The following is a 20644-nucleotide window of genomic DNA, read 5'->3' as shown; positions in this document are numbered from 1 at the left end:
GGTGGATAAGGAAAAAGGGGGGGGGCCGAACTGTTCTTCATCCAGATGTGATTTTATTTTTGAGCGTGGTTTAATGTTGACACAAAGGCCTGCAGGCTTTTGAAGCAAATCCATAAATGTTCTTGTTCAGCCATTAAGTACATCATATGTAAATTGTTATTCTTTTTGAATTGGCTACAGCTATGTGGTGTCAATTAAATTACATTTTTATATGACAGTATTAACATTGTAAAAACTCTGACAATCCAGTTGTTCAAGCTATGCTGTTTAAGAAACATGGTGTTGAAAACCTCTTATTTAAAATAGATGCAGTTTATATCAAAGTGAAATGTGACAATACATTTCTATGTATTTATACTTTTAAAGGAGAACTAGGCTCAACAGAAACCTTCTGTACAAGCCTGCAGCTGAGATCTACTACTATGTAGATCCTTTCCCCTCGTTCCCCATTTTCTTTTCTGCTGATTCACAACACATGCTCTGGGCTGCTGTCAGTTACCTGAGCTTAGGGAACAACTCACAATATACAGTATTGTTAGAAAATTCTTGATGCAAGGTCCTTTAATCAGTGGAGTAAATACTGGGGGGGCAGAGGGTGCAATCGCACATCACAGCAAACACATTAAGGAAACTGCCCATCTGGAGGGGGGCTTGGTGCACATCCTGCACCCAGGCCCGGAAGAGTGTAGTTACGTTACTGTCTTTAGTAATTAATTCAGCTTCACATTACAGTGAAGCCAATTCATCCAGACCGTTTCCAATTACAAAAATCCAAAATGTCAAAAAGCCATTGTGTTAATTATATCAATAAATAAAGTAGCCCCTTAAGCTTAGGTCTTCTTCATCCACCAAGTAAATTCAGAGAATATCAGGTAAATATATCACAGAGGCCATTGCTTGCATGTACACTTTCCTGAAGACGGCCCGATTGATGGAGCCGAAACTTTGAAACCAAATACTAACTTTCATTTTTCATCTATTAAATCCTTGGAGTGCATTTTTTTGCTAACTATGTATATATATATATATATATATAAATATACAAGGATCCTTTGTCTGCTGCTCACAGTAACTGTATGGATGCCCCAAATAAATTTGCAATGGGAAGCCAGCTGATTGCATTGTTTAAACAGAACCCCCAAAAACTCATTATCTTTGATACTGGTACTCTGTAACTTGAGTGGCAGGGTCCCAAAGTCTAGAATCTGTATCATGTAAAAGGTTAAAAGTCAGCAGTCATTACAAATAAACATGCTGCCTCGGCTGTCTGAGTTGGTCTCAGCTTCGACCAACCCCTAATAACTGGGCACTGTGAGCTTCACAGGAGTAGGGATAAGCTAATGGAAGGGCTGGCATTTTAAAACATAATTAAAATAAGGGTATTATACTGTATATTAGTTGAGAGCAATGTTCCCAGAGACCAGTGCACACAACAGATTGTGGTGTGCATAAAGGATTTTGTCTGAAAACACAAATGTTCGCATTAATTCTGACCCGAGCATAGGGTTTTTAAAAACTACGCACACAATTTTTAAATGTGCACACAAAAGAATTTTTTTGTGCACTTAGCCGAGAAGGAAATAGAGGGAACATTGGTTGAGAGCCTTTTGCAGTGAAATATTATGTTTCCCAAACTTTCACAGATGAGCTCAGCAGGAGAACAGCAAAGACGCTAAATATGTGCTACATTATTTTTATGCTGAACACGAATTTAACATTTTTATTACAGGAAAACTCCTTCACGAAGGATTAACAGAATGCTTTCCAATGAATCCTTGCATACTCCCCAGTTCAACCGCTCCATCTCCGAATCCTCCACGGACAACTCATCAATGGAAGACTTCTGGTGTGAGGTTAATAATATTAAAGAAAGCAGTGAAGAAGGCCAAGACGACAGCCTGTTGCTGGAAGTAAAGCCAGCAGATGGTGAGACAGAGTAATGTAAATAGAGGCTCTAGGGCCCCAATCCATTCCAATACTCAACATGTCTCCTGTCCCCTGAATATAAGTGAATTGGCTCCTAATTGCAGCGATTTAATTTTCTTTTATTGTCAAGGCCTCTTACATATTCCCCTGCAATCCTGGTAAGACCTCCAGATGAAAATAATATGTGGACATAAAAGGTATATAAGAATCTTAAAAGAAAAGGATGCACAAACCAAAAGAACAATCTTGTTTAAAACATGTTTTTAATTGTATGGGTTCTTTGGATGAATTATTTTATGTTAAATTTGTATTTAAAGGGTAGCTAAAGCCATAGAAAGAAGTAGTAGCCAAAAGTTGTCATAGATCCACTGTGTCAATCTTGAAATACAGCAAGACCATAGACAGTGGATAACTCATTTATAATGTTTTCTGATGTACAGTAGCTTGCATAGTGACAATTCCAGAATTTTTTTTTGTAGCAGGAACCCATTGCAACATTAGTTAGTCCTGGGCTACAATAGGTGCCAACTGTGCCTGCACCATTATTTATCAGTGTACACTGTGTGTCCAACAAGAGAACACAAGGGACTACTACTGAGTCAGTGGGTGGATGTGCTTTCTATATATATATATATATATATATATATGTCACATATTTAGCCACATGTAAAACAAATAATGCAAACAAGTTCTAGCTATAAACTCGATGTAACAACTGCCATTTGCCATTCATTCATTTATACCTATCGCACATGCACCTCAACTTAGAAATAATATTAAAATTAATCATTAACATCAGCTAGAATTGCATCATAATATAAACACCCTCTTGCTGGCGTGTTATAAGATGTGTATTTTCAACAGGGGACTGGTAGGTCTAACATGAAACCCATTGTGTTTTTGTAGAAGGGGAGCTGGAAGCTGAATGGTTGCAGGATGCCGGCCTGTCCAACCTAATATCTGGCACCCAGGAACATGACGGACAAGCATTGTTGTCTACACTGACAAGAACACAGGCAGCAGCTGTGCAGAAAAGATATACCACTTATACTCAGACAATGAGGAAGAAGAACAAGCATACAGTGCGGGATGTAAGAGATATATTTGGGATCAATGACTCCACTGTAAGTAATGTGCCAATGTTAATAATATTCCTCCTTAATAAAGCACACAATAGTTAAAGGACACATTTTGCAATAAAAATAAACCATAATGAAGCAGAGCCATTGATTCTCCAGAGCAGTTTTGTGTATCCCCTTGGTGGCCCTGTGTAGCTACGATCAAAGCTTCATAATTCCCCCATCAGTAACATACCTTTTATTTTATTTTTGACATTGTGCCAAAAGAATTTATCTTTTGTGCCCACAAAAGAATGATATGTGATAAATCAATGAAAAGACAAAAAAAAACATTTTTTTGTATGCTTTACTCTCAGATTCATAGATAACGTCTTCTCATAGTTGACTGAGATTTAATGCATTAAATGAAGAGCTGCCAATACAATCTGCACCAGTTACTCTGACTATATACATTGGCTTTACTTCTATTGAGTAACCCCCACTGGGCCCCCTGCCCCATGGAAGCATGCCAAATCTTCTTTTGAAGAGCTGGTGTGTGAATTTCTCTACTGATTCACCCACACATGGACTGTTTGTCTGATTTTTGCAGTTGTCTCCCAATAAGTGTGTTAGGATTCAACCATGCAGGGACTGTTAAGCTGGCCATACATATAAAGATTTTTAAAAGATCCGATCATCATCGTGAGACCACAATTATCTCGAAATGATCGTACGATCGTTATGAATTGTCCATCAACTAAAAAGACTAATTTGCTAGGAAAACAATGGGGAGCTGCTTGCTTGGCCCGGCAAACATAGAAAGATTGCACTGGGACCGATAAAGATTTTTTAACCTGGCCGATCAATTTCCTGACAGATGTCGGCCGAAAAATCGTAAGATATTCGATCGTTCAAATCCCACTAGGAGGATTGTTCGGACTTCGGTAAAATCTTTGCGTCTATGGGGAGCTTTAGTCTCATTGTTGCAGTCGTCTCCCAACAAGTGTTCTAAGATTTGCCCACGCAGGGACTATTTGTCCCATCATTGCAGTCATCTCCAAAGTGTCCTAGGATTCACCCACGGAGGGACTATTTGTTCCATTGTTGCAGTCATCTCCCAACAAGTGTCCTAGGGTTGACAAACTTGCCAAAGATCTTTTGGATCTTTTGTGTATTACCAGCTCAAGAGTAAGAATTGCAGTGCCTTGCAAAAGTATTCACCCCCCTTGGCATTTTTCATGTGTTGTGGCTTCACAACCTGGAATTTAAATGAATTGTTTGAGAGTTTGCACCATTTCATTTACAGAATATGCCTACAATTTTGAAGATGTTTTTATTCTTTTTTATTGTGAAGTAAACAACAAATAGGACAAAATAACAGAAAACTTCTGCGTGCATAACTGTTCACCCCCCCTAAAGTCAATACTTTGTAGAGCCACCTTTTGCAGCAATTACAGCTGCAAGTCGCTTTGGATAAGCCTCTATGAGCTTGCCACATCTTGCCACTGGGATTTTTGCCCATGCCTCAAGGCAAAACTGCTCCAGCTCCTTCATGTTGGATGGTTTTTGCTTGTGAACAGCAATCTTCAAGTCAGACCACAGATTCTCAATTGGATTGAGGTCTGGACTTTGCGTAGGCCATTCCAACACCTTTAAATGTTTTCCCTTAAACCACTCGAGTGTTGCTGTAGCAGTATGCTTCAGGTCATTGTCCTGCTGGAAGGTGAACCTTCTTCCCAGTCTCAAATCACAGGCAGGCTGATACAGGTTTTGCTCAAGAATATCCCTGTATTTAACACCATCCATCTTTCCCTCAACTCGACCAGTTTCCCAGTCCCTGCTGCTGAAAAACATCCTACAGCATGATGCCGCCACCACTATGGTGTTCTTGGGGTAATGGAATATGTTGGGTTTGCGCCAGGCATAGAATTTTATTATTGGCTGGAAAGTTAAATTTTAGTCTCATCTGACCAGAGCACCTTCCTCCATACATTTGGGGAGTCACCCACATGCCCTTGGCAAACTCAAAACTTCTTATTTTTAACATTAAGTAATGGCTTTTTCTGGCCCCTCTTCCATAAAGCCCAACTCTATGGAGTGTACAGCTTATTGTGGTCCTATGGACAGAAACTCCAGTATCTGCTGTGGAACTCTGCAACTCCTTCAGGATTACCTTTGGTCTCTGTGCTGCCTCTCTGATTAATGCCCTCCTTGCTCAGGTCTGTGAATTTTGGTGGGAGGCCCTCTCTTGGCAGGTTTGTTGTTGTACCATTGTTGTGGTACCATATCAGAAAAGGTGTGTTTATACTGACAGATCATATGACACTTAGATTGCACACAGGTGGACTCCATTTCACGAATTATGTGACTCTTGAAGGTAATTGGTTGCGCCAGGATTTTTTAGGGGCTTCATGTCAAAGGGGATGAATACATATGCACATGCCAATTTTCAGTTTTTTATTTTTTTTAATACTTTTGTTATATATATTTTTCTTATTTCACTCCAACAACGTAGACTATTTTGTGTAGATCCATCACATAAAATAAGATTAAGAAACATTTAAATTACAGGTTGCAATGTAACAAAATAGGTAAAAAGCCAAGGGGGGGATGAATACTTTTGCAAGGCACCATGTACATCTGAAGTCTGCTCTGTACTCTGTCTCTGTCTCTGTCTCTCTCTCACTCTCTCTCTATAGATATATATATATATATATATATATATATATATATATATATATATATATATATATATATATATATATATATATATATATATATTAGTATAGCAAATAGAACTAAACTGCCCTTTATTAAACTGAAAACCTACCCTTTGTGTATGTATCCATAAACCAATGAAAAATACGCAGACTGGCTTGGCACATTCCTAACAAAGGTCAATCATTTTTTTGTAACTATTTGCTACTATAACAGGAAGCTCTTACAATGTGGAGGAAATGTGTAGTTGAAAAAAACTCATGTTCCCCCTAAACATCCGACCCACTCAGAAATCATTTCATCTGATTCATAAGCTTTAGTAGTACACTTTCTACATCAAAAGAAAGAGGCAAACAGTAGATCCCCAGCATTACTCAGGAATGTTGTTATATTTTCTATGCAGCATAATAGAATTTACAGTTTTCTTCCTTTATACTGGCTTCAACAATCTATCAATTCAGCAGGAATGATTTCTTTATTGTGGCGCTTTTCAGTTTTTATGGCAAACAGGAAATTCTATTGCCTGAAAAAGTTTTCTCTTTGCAAAAGATTATGTTTCAAATCTAACATTTGTCAATAAGCAAAGCAAATAGGGTAAATAGGGTTCAGTTCAAATCAAAATTTCCATAGAAAGAGAACTTCCTCATGCTGTGTTGAAAAAATGGTGCTATTTAAAAAAAGGAATTAAAGATTAGAATCCACAAACATTTACCAACTTAAATTAGGGGTGTGATTGTTTTTTCTATTTCTGTGTCATTCCCTTGGGTACAATTTTCTTCTTCATACTGTGATATATTATTTGTATGAGTGCTGCTGGCGGCACAAATTTGGTATTTATTTGCATGCATTTTGTTCTTGTTTGGAAATTTTGGAAATGTCTTTGCATGCTCCCAGGAGCCTCATTTCATTGCTGCATAGTTAACTATTTGGGGAAGTAGTTAATGCTTTAAAACATAGAAAAAAATACATTTATACAGCAACAAACAGGATGATAAATCCTCTTTGTCCATAAATGACATCTACCTTTAGATTTTATTTTATCTAAACTGCACAATTAACATTGACAATCAATAACATTTTTAACAATAATATTATGTTTTTTCTTTGTAGCCATCTTTTGAGTCTAAAGCACTGTCACCTATACCATCAAATGGTGTTCAGCATGCAATAAAGAAGCCCATATGGAAACCAGTAACCAGTAAGTATAATTCAGCAAATAATGTCCTGAGAAAAGATAAAGCTGAGTGCATTTCTAGTTCTGCTCCAAACTGCTAATTTCGCGATAATCTGTCTGTTTATCTATCTGTAGCCTTGGCCCAATGTTTGGATCTTATGGGGTCCATGTGAGTCCAGTCAACCATAGAATACACCCAAGGCCCAAAATAGTCCTTATCTACTGGGATTTTGTACTTAGCCCAATGAGTTTGTCAATATTAGATACTGACTGACCAAGGAGGGTATCCTACAAGCAAGTAATATGCAGACATGATCAAGAGTGTGTGAATTGGCAGCCAGTGTCTGTCCATGCTTTGGAGTGATGTAAAGATAATAGCTATCCTAGTGTTCCCACTAGCACTGGGAATTTAGCAAATAAAGATTGGTTTCTTATAAAATGTTGTGTTAACTTATTGGTTATGTAGCACTGTTTTTGTTTTCTTTTACCAATAAAGTTATTGAAAGGTGTGCTGAGGTGGAAGGGGAGGAGTGCTTGCTATTTGTCATTCAGGAGGGAGAGGGACAGCTGCCTTATATAAGCCAAAAGTAACATTGGCTAATGGTAGAATAGACCCAGGGTGCTGAGACAGTTCTACTTTCTTGTGTAATAAATAGCATAGCAAAGTTACAAGGTGCTAATGTTTACAACTGCGGCCATTTCCATTATACAGGCAGATTTATCAAGGGTCAAATTGAAAATTAGATTTTTCAAATTTGAATTTCTAATTCGAATTTTCGAGTTCATTTTAGTGTAATTCGACTAGGGAATAGTTCAAATTCAATTTGACTGTTCGCCACTTTAAAGCTGCCGAATTGCTGTTTTAGGCTATGGGGGAGGTCCTGAACTACCCCGCTCCCCTCTGTTGCAAACAGAGAAGTTTAAAAAACCCTTCATAAGCAAACCCCTCACTTTCCTGTGCTGCAGTCTTTGTTAGACTTTGGGATAAGGAGTCACTCAATATTTAGGAGGGGTTCATTTATAAACTCTGGGTATATACTGTATATGCACCTGGGCAGTAACTCATAGCAACCAGTTCATGACTGGCTTTTTTCAAGCAGCTGCAAGCCGAACCATAAAAGCAAACATTTGATTGGATGTCTTGGGTTACTGCCCAGGTGCAAATTTGCCCAGTGTTTATAAATGAGCCACAGCTGGAAAGGGAAGTCGAAAAGTGTTTATTTCAAGAAATAACAAAAACCATAGATATTTCATTAAAACGATGGGCAAGACATATGTTCAGCACACGCCCAGTTCATTGAGCTCATGCTGAAAATGATATTATAATTATGTCGTACTGTCTCTTTAAACGTCTTTTCTTCTTTGGTGTCTTATTCGACTGTTCAGTATGACAAAATGTTTTCTTTTTTTTTTTAATTGTTTTTTTGTTGTTGTTTTTGTCTGGCATAAAAGTCTAATTCTTTTGTTTGAGCATGCTGTTGAGTGAACTGAGAAAAGCTGCATTACATTCCTGTCCATTTAGGGTCTGTTTAAAATAAATGCAGAACTATACTTATTTGGTAGTTATGCAGGTTGGTAGTTATACCTTGGCTGTACAAGGTGTATTGTGCAATATGCTAACTCTTCTGTATGTAAAAACTCTTTTAAACAGAGCCATACATTTATCAAGTAAGGTTTTGGACTAGTCCCTTTTCTTTCTTAAGCCAAATCTTGGGCAGGCTTGGATACTGGAAAATGGCACTTTAAGTAATAAGTGAGCTGGGGTTGAAGAAGCCATTTCAAGTCATGTTGACATAATTACTGTATTAAAATATGCATCACTGCCGGGTGATGTTGTGATGCTGATTCAGTTAATGCCTTTAAGAATGGCTTGGATGATTTTTTGGACAGACATAATATCAAAGGCTATTGTAATAATAAACTCTATAGTTAGTATAGGTATGGGTATATAGAATTTAATTAAAAGTAGGGAAGGGTATGTGTATGGATGCTGGGTTTTCATTTGGAGGGGTTGAACTTGATGGACTTTGTCTTTTTTCAACCCAATTTAACTATGTAACTATGTAACTATCGTCTTGTCTAGAGATAGCTTAGAAGAATTTCTGCCCCTTTTTTTCCATTAGTAACAGAGTTGTAAGACTACCCTTTCTAATGTCAAAGCCATCTTGCTATGTATTCCATGGAAATAAGTAATGGAGTCCCGTTAAGTAAAAGGGCAGTAGGCAGTAGAATGTCAAATACTGGCAAAACAACAAGGTTATGGTTAAGCTAAATATCACCTATTGGGGTGCTCCAGAAAATAGTCTGTATACTGATAAGTTGAATCTGTGCAATTTTTGCAACCATCCACATTCGTACATTAGTACAGTAACAGACAACCTCACCCCAAGGTAGTTCCAACTAAAAGTAAATAGTGACCTAAACAGTGTCCTGTTTTCTGTGTTCAGACAATTTAGGAGATGGCGTTTTATTTGTCTGCCTATAAAAAGTAAAAGACACCAGCGTTTTTTTGGGACTTAGAAAAAATGTCAACTTTTTTTGGACCAATCCCTATCTACTCTATTGCATTTTGCCTGGTCTGAGGTGGCAAAGTAAAGTCTGGTGATAGAGGTAACGTTCACGAAAATCCGCAACTTAGTGAATTAGCGTAGTTACTTCCCTTCAACAGAGCGCAACTTCGCCTGGCGTAATGGTGCGAAGTAGCGCTAGAGTAGGTCCACTTCGCTAGCGAATTTACTCCAGCACCCGTTAGTAAATCGTCGAAGTGGCAAAATGACGCCACGCTGGGGAATTTTCGCCCTTTAGTAAATTTGCCCCTTTTTATTCACTGACGCATCAGAACAGTTTAAATTCTTTACAAGTTTTATCTGCCTTTTACATGCCAGTATGTGACGTATTTCTTACATTAAGTGAATTAAGTGACTGTAGTAAAACCTTTAAAAAGGGGATTCATTACTCTAATCTACAGTCCACTCCATATGAAATATTATATATGTTATTTTCTGCTCTTATATTTTTAATAATAAATAAGAATGTGGCTGTTATATCTCTACCTGCTAGTGATGTGTGGGTCGCACTTCATACATCAGTGCTGCAACTGGAATATATGTAACAAGTGAGGTGGCAAATACTAGATACATTTCCATTATGTACTTCTGTACAGAATGATTTAATTCATGCCATTTTTATTATTTCCTTATATGTGCATGCAATAAAAAGGAATGAAGCTTTTGGATGTGGTCAGCTCATGTGAAGTTACTTAGTGCTTTATGTAACACTTGGCCTCCTAAAGAGAAAATCACAATTCTGACCTTTATAAAAGAACATTAAGCAACATCATAGCATAAGCGTTCAAGCAATATACTCCACAATGTGCTTCTGCAGTTGTATGTTATTACTAATAAATTATAAAAAAGATGCGTATGGTCTGTTTTAGATAACAGTTGCACTTTAGAGAAAACCAGTCCGTCAGTGGCAGAAGAACTTTCTTTTGAGGCCTCCTTCTCAGAATCTGTTGTGGTTGATGGTAAAGACAAAGAAAGTGAAAAGAACCAACGGATCAAAAAAGATGATTCTGCTTTGCCGGTAGGTTTTGGCAGAGGTTTTTGTATCGTGAGAGTACGATTACTAATAGGCTAAAGGGCAATTAAAGGGGTTGTTCACCTTTAAATCAACTTTTAGTATGATGTAGACCAGCGATCCCCAACCAGTAGCTTGTGAGCAATGTTGCTCACCAACCCCTTGAACCTTGCTCCCAGTGGCCTCAAAGCAGGTTTTTATTTTTGAATTCCTGGTTTAGAGACACATTTTGGGTGCATAAAAACAGATGTACTGCCAAACAAAGCCTCCTGTAGGTTGCCAGTCCACATAGGGACTACCAAATGGCCCGCCAGCACTTATTTTGCACCACCAATAAACATTTTTCATGCTTGTGTTGGTCCCCAACTATTTTTAGTCCTGAATGTTGCTCACCAGTAAAAAAGGTTTTGGACCCTTGATGTAGACAATTGTTTTTAATTTTTTATATTTTGTGGTTTTTGCATTTTTTTGCATTTTGGTGTGGATTTGCAGCAACTGGTTGCTGGAGTACAATTCATCAGTGGTTTTAATGAGAGACTGGAATATGAATAAGTGAGGCCAAAATGCAAAAATAAGTATTAAAAAGTAATAGTAACAATAAAATTGTAGCCTCATGGACCAAGAGGTTTTTGGTTGTCATGGTCAGTGATCCCCATCTGGAAAGAAGCAGAAGAAGAAGACGAATAAGTCACAAACTATAAAAAATTTAAAAAATTTGAAAAGTTGCTAAGAATAGGGCCTTCTATAACTTAAACGTAAAGGTGAACATCCCCTTTAAGGACCCGAATGATGCAGAATTGGTAAAGAGTTACTTACAATCAGTTCATAGCATGATGATGTGCCCACATTAATTATTAATGAATGCTGACCTTTAGCTTAATCAGGAATTCAGATGCCATTTACTTTTTCCCCCCAGAAATTTATTGTGTGGAAAAGCAGGTTTGGGCTTACGGAAGTTGGTGATTTGTCCCCTGAAGACATGAAAAAAATCAGATATCTCTCTCTGATTGAATTAACTGCTTTCTATGATGCTTTGGGAATTGAACTAAAGAGAAACCGAATAGTAAGAGTCAAGGGAAGAGGTATAATACATAACTTGTTTCAATAATGGCCCATTGTATGTTATTTATATCTCTTTCTAACATCTCGCTGCTGCTGTTTGTGTTCTGTCAGAAAATGGCCTGTTCGGAGTTCCCCTGACAACACTGCTGGAAAGTGATAAGAAAAAATTCCCAGGCACGAAGGTTCCCTTAATTTTCCAAAAAGTGAGTAGAGAAATAATTCACAAACTCTTTCAAGGGATGACTCCATGCAACGAGCAGAGAAAATGAAGGCATTTCTATTTATTTAAAGACTTGTACTGAAGATACAGTATGCACTTGTAGATTTGATGTATTCTTTTTTTTTTTATACATAAAACTTATCAATTTGTTGTAGAAGTTTAAATTTCTTATTTCTTATCTTGGCTAATTGAAATCGTACCTGTTTTAGAGATAGCAAGCTCCAGGTCCTTAGAAGCCTAATAGCCTGCAGGTGGGGTGCTTCAGAAGAATTATAAATCAGTGCAGTTATGGGAGTAGTACCCATTCCTCAATGGCCATAGCAATGTTTCAGGCTGCCTTTTTTCAGCTTGTCATAGGCCCAAGTCATTATGTTACCCTAAAGGTTTTTTAATTGTCAGTCATCTGATGGTGCTGTCCATCAGTTGCTTTCAATTGGGTGCTTCATGCCAAGAAAGAGATTAGACAGATGTGGATTAGGTTGGGTGCCAGGTCAGACTTCAAGCAGGCCAATCCCTTTGGTTATATATATGACTAACCCTTCCTATTTGGTGGCTGATGTCAACCTTCTATGATAGATTATGTGTGGGTCATACAATTATAAAGGACTTCAGGTTGGATTGAGTGCAAGCATGGAAGCAGCGGGTTAAAGCTGGATGTAGATTGAAGAATTTCTAGTCTGCTCATCATCCCTATCTTAAAAACCTTAATTGTTGCTACTTTCACCTCTTTTTGGTTTATCCCAGTGCCGTGTGAAAATATGTTCATAACACTCATAATAGTTTCCATTAGGCTGAGCCCAATTGTGCACTAGATTTATGGGGGAGAGTCCTGGAAGTTTGGGCTTAGGTTTTGCTAGTGAGAAAAATCAGCTCCTCTTGTGTTTTCCCTATATGCAGTTAATAGGAAGAGAATTCAGGGCCCCTAAGGGAAACTTTTCAGCTGAAGCCACCATGACTTATGCAATATCTGTTGTTTGACACACAAATACTGTATATATAAATCGGAGAAACTTCACCTTATTGTACTTTATTATAATTATTAGTATAACAATATTAATATTTGCTTGTTTAGTTACTTCAGAGGCTTGAAGAGACTGGCTTAGAAACAGAAGGTATACTGAGGGTACCTGGATCTGCTGCTCGGGTTAAGGTAGGTATGTTTTCCTTTGTTAGTTACTAGTCTAGAGAAGGGCCTCCAGCTCCCAGGTACACTTGATAGAGCAACATAAAAAGTACCGTATATACTCGAGTATAAGCCAAGTTTTTCAGCCCCCAAAATATGCTGAAAAACTCTACCTCGGCTTATACTCGGGTCAAGCGCAAAAACGGTTGCCGTCATCTAAGAATAGTCGCCGGCGCCTAAGAATAGTCGCAGGTGTCCAAGAATAGTCGCCGGCGTCCAAGAATGGTCGCGGCATCCAAAAACGAGACCCCGGCACCTCCAATGGGAGCAGAAACCCTCAATTTTTTGATTGAAACTTACCAGAAGCTGCTGCATTTCTCACCCTAGGCTTATACTCGAGTCAATAAGCTTTCCCAGTTTTTGGAGGTAAAATTAGGTACCTCGGCTTATACTAGGGACAGCTTATACTCGACTATATACGGTACATATTATTAGGGATGTTTTTTGTTTACTTGGTACATTCTGTGAGCTTGACCTGTTGAAAAGTATGCCAGTCTGTGTTCTGTTCTGTTAAGTGTGCTTAATATGAGCTTCATATGGGTGAATGAGTTTGATCATCTTTAGTATTATATAAAACAGCTTTATAAGATCTGGTGAGATGAGTTTCTGTCCTTATTTAAGGAAATCAAGAAGACGCAGATTGCACACAGATTATAAAAGATATTAACCCATGACATATATTAATTCTGTTAAGATATTGAGCAGACATCTATCAGAGAGACAATATGCAGAGATACACAATCTATATCAGACTGGTTTATGTTCCTATTGGGCTAAAATGAAATTAGCCTGTTGATGCACTTCTCTACTGATGAATGTGCATAGGTCACTAACCAGTGATAGATTCAACCAAATATGACATACTGTGTGGTTAGCAAACTGTGAAAAGATTTGTGTGAGGACTTTCTTGTGTACACATTTGCTTTGCCATTAGCCTCCTTCTCCGGAGCTGTGTAGAGATCCAAGCACCATTACATAAGGGCTGAAGTAAATGATTTTCAGATATGACTTTCTCATTATTAAGAGAGTGTTTAGTTGTAACAGGGTAACTAACCTGTGCTATGCAAACATGGATATAGCATGTGGTAGAGGGAACTCATCCAAGGACTGGAGGGGACAAATGACTTATTTTGATCCAGTTAAAGATTAGTAATATCTAAATCCTATCTTTGTTTGAAGTCAAGTTTGCTCCATCAGAATTATGCAACATCATAGAATAAACATTCAAAGAATGTACTGCACCATCAATTTAATATACTTATGCATTCCTAAATACTTGTAAGTTTGTTTCGCTAGCGATGTGACGCCTGCGCCCGTAACTCAGGGAAGAGCCTGAATGACGTAACACTGGCGAATTTTCGCCAGCATTAGTCGCTTCGCCCTTTAGCAAATCTGCCCCTTGGTCTTTCCTAACATTTCTTAAAACATTTCAAAACCTCCATCTGCTCCTTGCCATTTCCTTCTTATGAAGTTCATTCTATGTAACTCTTTTTCCTGAATGAATGTCATATTTCAACCTCCTAGCGCAGCCTCACATTTTCTGGACAGCTTTGCTGCTGGCTTTCTTATTTAATTTCCTCTGATACCCGTTCAACCATTTTTGGTAACTTTAACAACTGCATGCCCCAGCTGAATCTAAGTTAACATCCCCCTTTTGGCTTATCTTTGTGCTCTGATTCCCCATGGCAATCCAATGGTAACATTAATAAGTATGTTTATATTAAATATGATATATTCAATATTACTAGATTTGCTAGATTCTGCTACATTTCCAATTGCTAATTTCCATTTCACTAATAACATTTCGCTCTGATAAAAACCTACTTATTTTTCAACTCACACTGGGGGTCATTGATAAACTTCACGCAAGGCAGATGTGCATGGTTATAAAGCTGAATAAGTGTGGCGCAAACAGAATTGCAATTTTTATTTCACAATGCGAATGTCTATAAGAGCTTTTTAAATATGTCAAAAATCGCAAATTGCGAATATTTAAGTGCACACTCTGCGTTTGAATTACGCCACAACTTTGGTGGTGGAGAAACATGCATATCATGTATCATATTGATTAGTGAAACTCTGTTTTTAATGTAGTCACTATCCACTTCATAATGAATACCATTACCAGATTTATACAGTACCTCATGAACATCCTTATCTGACACACTATTCTGGCAATGACTTTCAAAACGGTTCCCCACTGTGTTCTACCCTATAGCTGTGAACCTATGTCCAAATTACCAAACTACTTGTGCCCCTTCTCTGAAATCCCCTTCCACATTTCAGCATATTTTCTCTTAGTTTTTCAGCCTTCGACACACATTCTTAAAATATATTAATTTAGATAAGCTTTCCACTCCTTCATGATACATTACAAGTCACTAGCATCTGTACAAAATTCAATGGAACAATTATCCCTTGTCTTTCGATGTTGCCCAACCAAAACCTGGTGTCTCATTCTTCTTTTGTAAGTTCTAATGAACAGGGTCATTATTACCACCTGTCTGTATTGGCCTCAATAAAGGCATGTTAATATCGATGCTGTACCATGAAACGACTTTGGTCACTAAACAATATTGGTCCTAAGTCTGCAGATTCATTGCAAAGTGTCACTATTTTGTATTCTTCTTCAAATCCTGTTTGAGTGAAGATCTGTTTAGTGTCCCAATCATGTTTAAATTTAAAGCATAAGACTGACCCTGTACAGGATTATGCCTATTGAGGAACATAACATCTTGAAAATATAAAATTATATTATTTGTAATGACTTGCTAAGGTTTAGGATCAATTCTGGCAGTGACTGATGAAGCCTTACTTAGACCTACGTAATATATTGCATGTCCAAATGGGACTTTACATCAGCACTCCTTTTTGTAGCCATTTGGTAGTACTTTGGTGGTACATTGAATGCAAATAAGACAAAAGTGGCATCACAACAGGCTCACAAGATAGCCTGCATGAAGAGAAATTATTGCTCAGTATTGTTTTTATTTTTACAAAAGGTAAACTCAGAAACCAAGTGGAGGACAATTTATCAGTGTATGGGCCTCACGGCCAAATAGAGGGAGCTAGAGTTAGATTCCAGTTCACAGTAGTTAAAGGGTTCAGTAGTAAGCATAGTCAGGATTTGGCAGAGGATCAGTAGGCCGGCAGCAAAGGATTGTTGTCAGGGTCAAAGCAAGAAGTCAGAAGTCCAAGAATCAATATTATACAAATTGAGGAGCTCCCAGGAACACTAGTGAGTGTGACCTATAACTGGGCATTGAACTGGAGCTCGGCATCCCATTATTTAGAATTTTGATGTCGTTTTTGGCACAATGACATAATGCACGATGACATCACTGCATGGTGCTGGGTGCCAACATTTTGTATACGAAGCAGACCGCTCTGCAATGGAGCGCTCCTGACAATTAGCCAGCATGTATGAGCTTGTGCCTGCACTTGTGTGCCACGATCCTTAATAGTTAATTGATCACTCTTTGGAAAGGTGCCCAGTTTGATATTAATCTTAAATATATCTTGCTTTATGTTTGCCAGATATCACCTCCAAGAAAAACAGATAACCACCATAATGGAAAGAACAGGCAAGAGAGAGAGAGTCACATTGTAGTGTAGTTAGTGAAATCTTGTATAGACCACTGGGGGTATGCAATTAAACACTGTTCCCTCTGTGTCAATATTTTTCCTTTAATCCTTATACTTAATATATGTTTTCCAAACACATAGAATCCCAAAATTGGAGTGCTATTCCAGGTCTGTATCACCGGATTGGTGTCAGGTGCCTTCAGGTATCTGGCCCAATACTGCCCAAAGCCCAAAATTGTATATCACAAAGCAAGAGACCTGCGGCACAACTGATGCAATTGATTAAGTGATCAGTATTTATTCAGCTCAGAAACAAAGCGGCATTTGTTTGTGAGCTGAATAAATACTGATCACTTAATCAATTGCATCAGTTGTGCCGCAGGTCTCTTGCTTTGTTCCAAACACATAGAGACTTAGCTGTTTTGGCAATTACCCCAGTGTGCAATATATGTAATACAATGTAAAACATCTTACTGGAAAAAGTATTTGGCTCCAAAAAAATAACCACACAATGCAATAAACTGTAAATAACATTATTACATTGGAGTATTTTATTTTTGCCCGTTTTGATTGAATTTGTCTTTTATTACATGTCGCCTTAAACGGTTAACACTGTTACATTGTCGAGTGTTAGCATTATTAGAGAAAGGAAACACAGATCCCTGTTGAAGGAAAATAGTGTTTTAGAGATGATTTATGGTGAGCATTGATCCACAATTTGTGGGAGATAAAATGCATAGAGGGCTTAATAAAGTAGAGTGAAATGTAAGAGTGATTTAGTCCAAGTCATCTGGCACTCATACACAAATATTTATTTAGAATTAGCAACATATTTCTCAACCCTTATTGTAAACATATGGAGCAGAGGTAAGTTAACTGGAGGATGTCGTGAATCTGAAAGGTTCCAAGAAACAGACCTGTTTTCCCAAATTTATTTTTACAAGGACGATAATCCTTTTTTATAAAAAAAAGTATATATATATCTGACAGAGCAAACGGCCAGAGATCTGTAATTCTGCATTCTGACCATGCTTTTAGTACATAGGAAGAGGAAATCCTATGTAAAGCTCAGCATGGGTAAACATTAACAAAATAAACTGAAGTGGGACCGAAACCATGACCTCAGCTGTAACTTATTTTCACTGGTAAAACTGCAACCAAAAGGGAACATTTTCAGTACAAGTTATAATATCTTGAAAGAAAAGTATCAGGTTTCTTAAAGTGGAACTTTTGTTAAAGTTAAATGTGAAAAAGGATACGTTTAAAGTACAGTGAAATGCCACCTGACAGCTTTTTACAGCTCTCTAAATACGTAAAGAAAAACATTGATTTGCTCACCCTGTATCAGGGGAAAATGTGGGGAGATGAAAAAATAAAATGAATAGTGCCATTTAACAAGGTTAGTGGGTTATGCCATTCCTCTTTGCTTTCCCTACATTGCATGTTATTGGTAATAACTAATGACTTTAAATTGCAAGGTCAACCTACCTTATACAGTGATTGACAAACCTTTTGAATCCACTTCAAGATCCAGGACCACTTTAATTGGCCCCTCCCCCAGCTCATTAATTCAGTGAAGATATAGGAAGGTATTGGTGATCAAAACTTGTCAAGAATATCTAGTACACTGTACAGCAAATACAGTACAATTTTACACCCAAATGGCATTTCCCATGTTTTTACCCTAACTGGCCTTTAGTCAGACACAACTTATTACCTGCACAAGTGGGGGAAATTTTTTTTTTTCAAAACACATCAGTTAATCGTGCTGCTGCAGCAGAATTCTGCACTGGAATCCAAACACAATTTTTTGTATTTAATCTTGAAATCTGACATAGGGCAAGGCATGTCGTCAGTTTTCCAGGTGCCCTCAGTCATGTGATTCGTGCTCTGATAAACTTTAGTTACTCTACTGCTGCACTGCAAGTTGCAGTCATGTCATCCAACTCCCTTTCCCCCCAGCAGCTGCTCATGAGCTCATTAACAAAACTATGGGAAGGTGAAAAGATAACAGCTCCCTTATAGATGTGAGAATAGCAGTCAATAGTAAAAAGTTCCACTGCGACTCCTTCAGTTTCATTGAGTTGGAGAAACAATAGCTTATCTGAAAGCAGTTCCATGATGAAGTGCTGGCTCTTTCTGAAAGCACAGGATCAAGCAAAATGACCCGAGATGGCTTCCTACACACCAAAATTACAACTAAAGAAAATACACTTGTTGGTTCAGGAATACAATTTTTATATGGTAGAGAAAATTATTTGTAGTGTAAACGGGATAATATAGAAATAAAAACGACACCATAACAATCTGTACAGAATCCCTTTAAAATAAGAAGAGGTCTTGGAAGCCCTCTTTGCCCTACACTGTCTGACCTCTTCCCCATGGGAGTTGGCCTGGGGCCAACTTTTATGGTGGGGGGTAACACTGAAGTTAAATAAAGTTAACACTGTACCCACATCCTAGATGGATGCATAAGAACTGGAATGCTATTTACTAATAAATAGCAATAAATAGCAGGGAGAGAGCAAATCCCAGACAAGTCAAGGAGACACATTAACATCTGATCATGTAGGCGAAATTGTGGGACATGATCATTAAGTCAGGACAATGATATTGATACATTCCCAAATCAGGTTTAGCTTTTTCTAACATTTTTTTCACAGCAACAGTGGAGGAAAGATCAATATTTGCCTTTAGGCTGAATGTAGTGACCTCACCTAGTGGCATCTCTGTCTGAGTTCTAATGAAATATGCAGGAAGTGTTTGGCTTTCCTTTTTTTTCTTTCCGTTATACCAAGACCGACTGAAAGGTCACCTTGCAACTGTGATTTATTAAGTCTGAAGGCACTGGGGTTTCCTAGCATTCCATTTCAGAAAAGATATAATTACTCTTGCTGCTTACGTTTCATTAAATGATCCGTTCTGTGTAGCCTTGATTGCTACCCACGGATGTTTTGTTTAAAAAAAAAAAGGGAGATTGATGTTTTATATTTTTTTAAGATATAATTGGGAATTATATATATATATATTTGAATAAATGATGTCCTGCGGGAGATGTTGCGCTGTACCTGAAAATACTGCCACCCTTGCTTTCTTGCTGTATAGCATGTTCTCTTGGGGATGGAAACTGGAATGGATGTATTTTAAATACTACGTTACATGGGGTTTTAAACAAATCCAGATTTAAAAAAAAAGTGCTTGGGTTATGTGAGTTTTGCGCACATTCCAGAACAATTGGATAATGTTTGAAACATGTGCTCTTGATTAAAGAGACCATTTGTAAGTATTAAATGCAAGACTCTCCTGGCAATACTTCCATATACTGCATATCCAGTTACCAAATGTGCAGAATCAGATGTTACAGATTCCTCAAACTAATCATAATTTCATATGTTTTCAGATAGTTCAGTAACTGTGTGTGTGTCTGTCTATAAAATAGCTGTATAGCTAAACCACCTAAATGAATTCATTTCTTCAATGTACTTATTTACTTAAATAATACAGCCTTATTTTTAAAGGGCAAGTTCACCTATAAAGTAATTTTCAGCATGTCCTAGTAGTAACATAGCAGTTGTTGGTTTGCATGTGAGTTTGTATACTGTAGTTTGTATCTATTTTTTGAAGACTTGTCTGATAACACTTTAGGGGTCATTTTCAATGCCCTACGCAGTGTGTCAAGTGCAAAAAAAAAAAAAGCCAAAATCTGGAATTTTGTTTGCACTTTGCACACTGCATAGGGAACTGTAAAGGGCACCTAGGGGCACATTTACTATGGGTCGAATATGGAGGGTTATTTAACCCTCCATATTCGACCATCAAAGTTAAATTGTTCGACTTCGAATATCGAAGTCGAAGGATTTACCGCAATTCGTTCCTTCCCCATAGGCTAACATTGGTGCTCCGTAGGTTTTAGGTGGCGAAGTAGGTGGTCGAAGTTTTTTTTAAAGAGACAGTACTTCGATTATTGAATGGTCGAATAGTCGAACGATTTTTAGCTTGAATCGTCCAATTTGAATTCGAAGTCGTAGTCGAAGGTCAAAGTAGCCAATTTGATGGTCGAAGTAGCCAAAAAAATACTTCGAAATTCAAAGTATTTTTCCTTCTAATCCTTCACTCGAGCTAAGTAAATGTGTCCCCTA

The 20644-nt window shown here is 37.7% G+C and overlaps 1 protein-coding gene across 3 annotated transcripts in view; it reads left to right on the top strand.

Moving 5' to 3' along the window:
• arhgap28.L (Rho GTPase activating protein 28 L homeolog) overlaps positions 1-20644 on the top strand; it is a 126731-nt gene that overhangs the window by 80487 nt on the left and 25600 nt on the right. For all 3 annotated transcript variants that reach the window (XM_041566382.1, XM_018267908.2, XM_018267909.2), the window contains 7 exons: positions 1730-1926; positions 2833-3050; positions 6813-6900; positions 10313-10461; positions 11372-11537; positions 11629-11720; positions 12810-12887. In XM_041566382.1, coding sequence (XP_041422316.1) covers positions 1730-1926; positions 2833-3050; positions 6813-6900; positions 10313-10461; positions 11372-11537; positions 11629-11720; positions 12810-12887 — 988 coding nt within the window. The remainder of the gene's footprint in view (positions 1-1729; positions 1927-2832; positions 3051-6812; positions 6901-10312; positions 10462-11371; positions 11538-11628; positions 11721-12809; positions 12888-20644) is intronic.

The sequence above is a fragment of the Xenopus laevis genome, chromosome 6L (assembly GCF_017654675.1).
Source record: "Xenopus laevis strain J_2021 chromosome 6L, Xenopus_laevis_v10.1, whole genome shotgun sequence".
Lineage (NCBI taxonomy): Eukaryota > Metazoa > Chordata > Amphibia > Anura > Pipidae > Xenopus > Xenopus laevis.
This window is presented reverse-complemented; position numbering and strand designations above follow the sequence as displayed.